This window comes from Montipora foliosa, chromosome 8, assembly GCF_036669935.1.
Source record: "Montipora foliosa isolate CH-2021 chromosome 8, ASM3666993v2, whole genome shotgun sequence".
Taxonomy (NCBI): Eukaryota; Metazoa; Cnidaria; class Anthozoa; order Scleractinia; family Acroporidae; genus Montipora; species Montipora foliosa.
Window position 1 is genome coordinate 49,906,896 of NC_090876.1, and position 5,000 is coordinate 49,911,895.

At 43.4% G+C, this 5,000-nt stretch overlaps 1 protein-coding gene across 1 annotated transcript in view; it reads left to right on the forward strand.

Moving 5' to 3' along the window:
- LOC138012885 (uncharacterized) overlaps positions 1-5,000 on the forward strand; it is a 34,899-nt gene that overhangs the window by 8,848 nt on the left and 21,051 nt on the right. The window contains exons 5-9 of the mRNA XM_068859819.1: positions 105-433; positions 865-1,015; positions 1,509-1,886; positions 2,832-3,122; positions 4,069-4,356. Of these exons, the coding sequence (XP_068715920.1) occupies positions 105-433; positions 865-1,015; positions 1,509-1,886; positions 2,832-3,122; positions 4,069-4,356 (1,437 nt within the window). The remainder of the gene's footprint in view (positions 1-104; positions 434-864; positions 1,016-1,508; positions 1,887-2,831; positions 3,123-4,068; positions 4,357-5,000) is intronic.

Consider the following 5,000-nt stretch of genomic DNA (forward strand, 5'->3'; position numbering starts at 1 on the left):
TTATCAGGGTAGACTTTTTTCACTACAGCACCTTTTCCTACACCCCACTTTCCAATTCAGTTTGCTATTGACCTCGTTTTAAACACGTTTGGCGTTATTTTCAGCCTGCTTTGATGGCTTGGGGATGGAAAATCGTTCCATTGCCGACCTCCAAATAACGGCTTCGAGTTTCAAATCGGAGGGAGACAAGACTTACAGACCAGAGTACGGTCGGCTGAATAACAAACCCTCAGGAAGAATGGGAGGTGCTTGGTGTGCGGATCAATCAGACACATCTAGTTATCTTCAGATCGATCTAAAAAAGGAAATGACGCTGTCTGGGATCTCTACACAGGGACAAAGTGATGAGGCTAATTGGGTAGTCAAGTACAAGATTGAGCACAGCTTAGATGGAGTTCACTGGCGTCCTTTTAAGGAATTTGGTCGAGAAAAGGCAAGTTCAATTTGAAGTTGAGACGAATGCCTTGTGAAAAATCCGGCTTCATCACATAGTGAGCAACTGTCAAATATGTTTTTTCAAAGAAATCGTTTGTATCCAGAGTAAATAATTTTCAAAGGCGTTTTGTGTCAGAACAACCCGGGGGCACATGGAAAAGAGCTATCAAAAATCTTTTTTTCCTGATACAACACATTTATTGGGGAAATTTAAAATAAATTTTCATTGCAAACAGTATTTTCTCCCGTTTAAAGTTGTTCTTAAGTAGGATGATCGGAGGTTTTAAAGCATGTTTCTTTGCAGCCAATCTTATGGCTAGCAAATAATTGAACCAAAGTTGTTGTTGTTTTTTGTCCGTAAGACGTCCTTTCACAAAAGATAAATATTTCGAAGTAATGGAAATGGAACGTTTCTTTTATGCGTTTTAGGATTTTGTTGGTAACGTAGATGAAGACAGTGTTGTGAGTCATTGGTTTAATGCAAGATTTCGAGCGCAATTTGTGAGGATTGTACCCGTAACTGTCAACAGCCTAACGAACACAGTCTGCATGCGAATTGAGATTCATGGATGTGATACAGGTACACGTAACTGAACTTGAAAGTGATTGACAAGTTAATTAGTGAGGTGTTACTCAGTAGTGACACCGTTAATGATATTGACAACAATTTTCATTTACGTTTTGTAGCGCGGAAGGAAAGAGATAATCCCTGGTTGTGCGGGCATATTAGCGCCTTTACAGGAATGAAAGGAATCGCGATCGCATTGCTACCTGTACAATTGCGAATATTTTACCAGTTTTGCTGATATTAAACTCGAGTGGGGTGAAAATTGAAGGTTGACAACCCGTTTGATTTGCTCCTCTCCAGTTTTTCTCTATCTAAACCGGCCAAGGTTTAAACTTGTTCTCATGGTGTTTCGTCGTTTCTTCTTCGTTCTCGCGTCGTTCTCGTGTTGCGCAACACGAAAAGAAACAGGGATCATGGGCGCCAGCTTGGCGAGGGTTTAAAACCACGATTATTTTTTGTTTGCACTTTACTTGTAAATAGCTAATCGAAAGATTTTTTTTTTCAGATGTTCAATCTGTTGTGGTTCGAAGTTCGGCTACTAAAAACTGCTGGAGTCCGCAAGCGAGTTCCAATCCATGTGCATTGGGCGACGGGACCCTTCTGTCTTTGCAGTCTTACTGTCAAGGGGAGGGTGTGATGTTGGATTTGCGTCAGGATGGTACAATAGTCCATAGCTGTAGCGGAAAGTGCGTTTATCGGAATGATCAGGGATTCCTAGCTCTGAGAGAAAGACCCTGTGACAAGTTTACCAAGGTCGACAAGCCATCCGGGACTATTGTGCTAAGCCACCGCTCAAGCGGTTTGTGCGTCAGCGTTGACGTCACCAACAGGTTGAATCTTGCCAACTGTAAAACGCAATATCTGTTTGAAGTCACAAAATCAGGTAACAAATTGCTGTACACTGTACATGTACATGGCAAGAGAATATGCAAACGCTTGTCGGGGTTAATGACGGCTCCTATGTATTGGTTGTAAAGTGTCGTACGACCACGAGGTCCCATGAATCGGGTATCCACATGCCAACGTACCGAATTTCCGGGATACCTCAGCAAATATTTTTTTCCAACTCAGTTGTGTTAAGCCGTAATAGTTTTGACTCCCGTCTAATAATAGTGAGTAATGCCAGCTGTAACGAGTTGTCCGACTGCAGCATTTTTTTTCTTACCAGTAACTATAAGGAAATTATGCAGTCCTTTCGCTCCTTCTAATGGTAATATGATTCTATTACGCTTAATCTGTTTTTGGGAAATTGGCGGAAAGCAAATCAAAGTAATTGCGTCGGCCAATCACATCAGACGCTGAGAATGAAAGGAGCCAATCACATCACAAAAAAAAATCCATGCAGTCGGCGTTTAGCGCGGGAAAACGCTAGGGAGCAACTCAGAATTGCTTTTGTGTCTGATTAGCTGAAATTTTAACCCAATTACAGAGCGTAGCAATTGCAAAGTGACGAAAATCATGGTTAGAATAATAGCAACTTGATTCATTCAGTTCAATGAAAGGGAAGGATACCAGAGGTTAACCCTATAAAGGGTATCCAACCGCATCCTGAAAACCGCAGCCTTGAAAACCGGAATACTCGAGGAAAAACTCGAGGAAAAACTCTCGGGGGTCAAATTGAAATCGACGGAAATTCAGGCCACATACGACCTTTGGCCGAGGCCAGGGTTGAGATCGGGTCGCAGAGGCCGCGTGGGCGTAGTTTACAACCGTCGCTAAGCCACCCTGACTCCCACGAGCCAGAATCAGCATCTCCATCAGGGTAAAGCGCACGACAAAGCGTTTCTTGGAGTTAGGCTAGCTCGGTGATTGTTGCACTTTCTCGTAGGTCTTCAATCAATTGCACCCAAGTTCACTATGGCAAGTCTCCAGTACCTCACGTTGAATAAACCAGGTTGGATGTACTGTAAGGTTGCCTCTGATCCATCTGTGAAGTTCTTTTGGAGTAAATCAAATCCTTGGCCCTTTGGAGAGCGCCTTGATGAGCTAGAATTTGTGCCCCTTTTAAACGGATCACTGTTTGTTAGACGAGCAGAGAAAAGTTACGAAGGTGATTTTTATTGCACGGCTGTCAATTCCGGAGGGCACAAGTCTTCAGCAATTAACATAAAGGTCAAAGGTGAGTTTAAGTTCAGATTGCGGATAAAAATGTTTCACCCGTTGAAAGACAAATTCATAAGTTGCTCCAATTGCCAGTAATGAAAAAAGTTTAAAAAAAGTTCTGTTTCTCGAGATTTTGATATGATAATTATCGTGTTGGGATTGATGACGAGAAGTAAGATAGCAGAAATTGTAAAAGCGTAACTTAGGCGGATGCACATTTGAGGAGCTGGTTTATTGAGCCGCGGTCCAAATACTGAGTGTAGACAAGAGAAAATAAGGGAACAGAGAGGGAGGCTCAAGGCGTTGGCCGGGATATGTTATGTCCACGAAAGTTATTTTTAGACGAGTGGAAGTCTTTGTTCTAGCGGAAGTCTGTCTTCTGAGACGTCCGCATGCAGTCTTGCCTCGCTCTCAGGTTCTTAGTGAAAAGAGAAAATGATGGCGCACGTGGAAGGCTGATGAATATATATTTTCTTTCAAACATCGGACCGAGGTTGGTCTGCATGCGGACGTCTCGGAAGACTTCCGCTCGTCTAAAAATAACTTTTGTGGACATGACATATCCCAAGGGCTGGACCGGGAGCCTCCCTCTCTGTCCCCTCATTTTCTCTTGGTGTAGAGAAATACACCATTTTAAGATGTGGCTAGCAGGGACAGCCCGTCCCTTCCCCCCCCCCCCCCCCCCTCCCTCTCTTTCCAATACGTGGTATTGTTTCAAGATGTGGGGAACAGTTTCCAGGTCTAATTGTCGGGGAAGGGAGGGGGGTTGGTTCGTCCTAGGCTTGCTGTCTGGGGAACGAGTTGTCTGAAAATCTGAAAATTTCGGAATATTCTTTGATCATTAATACATTTGGGAACTTTTACAAAACAACGGCGCATGCTGAATGTAACTTTCAAGCGAGTAAAACGAGAAAGGTTACACTTGTACTGCTGATGGCATAAGTTGTTTCGCCTTTTCACAGAACCACCTGTTATAGTTAACGTCCCAAGGAGCCAAGAGACCGCTGTCAATTCGACCGCGATGTTCGATTGCGAGGCAAGGGGTAGCGAAATCAAGGTCACATGGTACAAGCACATGGGAGGATCAACCTCTCTGATTTCTGTGTTGAAGCTTGGCAAGCGATTTATCGTCTTCCCCAATGGTTCCCTCAAAATCATCATGGCGCGGAAAACAGACGAAGAATTTTATCTCTGTCGTGCGGAAAATCCTGTAGGGTACACAAATGCTTCGGCATCTCTGCGAGTTTTAGGTACTAATGAAGCAAAAACCCGTTGTCACTAGCGTACTCCTCCTATACTTGTTATTTGTCAGGGCATTTTTCAGATAAACTATTTTTGGCCGAGTCTTTTAAAAATAACTTTGGATCCCACGACATGACGCGAAATTTACCGCTCCTCGTCATGTGCTGTTGCAAGGAGCCACTTTTCAAGGACTAAATGCTCCCCTCCTAAAAATACTGTCTTTGTTTCAGTTTCGTAACGCTCGTTTACATGAGACGCATTGATCGATCAAAACTCATCTTTAATTTGTTTGCTCTTGCCTAGTCAATACCTATTCCTTTTTTCCCGCGCTCGACAGAATATTCTTCCCGTCAAATAAGGGTAGCCTCTTGCCCAGACATCCTTGTGACTCGCCACACAAGACGAGTCACAAGAACGTCTGCGTAGGAGGCTAAATAAAGTTTTCTCTCCTCTTGCTTTTTGAAAGATTATGTAGGTCATGGCTTGGTAGAGCAAAGCTCTTCCAACTGAGATATGAGCCAACTCAGTTGGGATCAGGTTAATTTGTTGGGCTCACTCGTCGAAGTTAAGTATATCTGTTTGAAGTGTGGGTTACAGACGAAACTGAGAAGTGGTCCTGGCAATTAGCTGGACGGTTTAGAGACACCTGAAA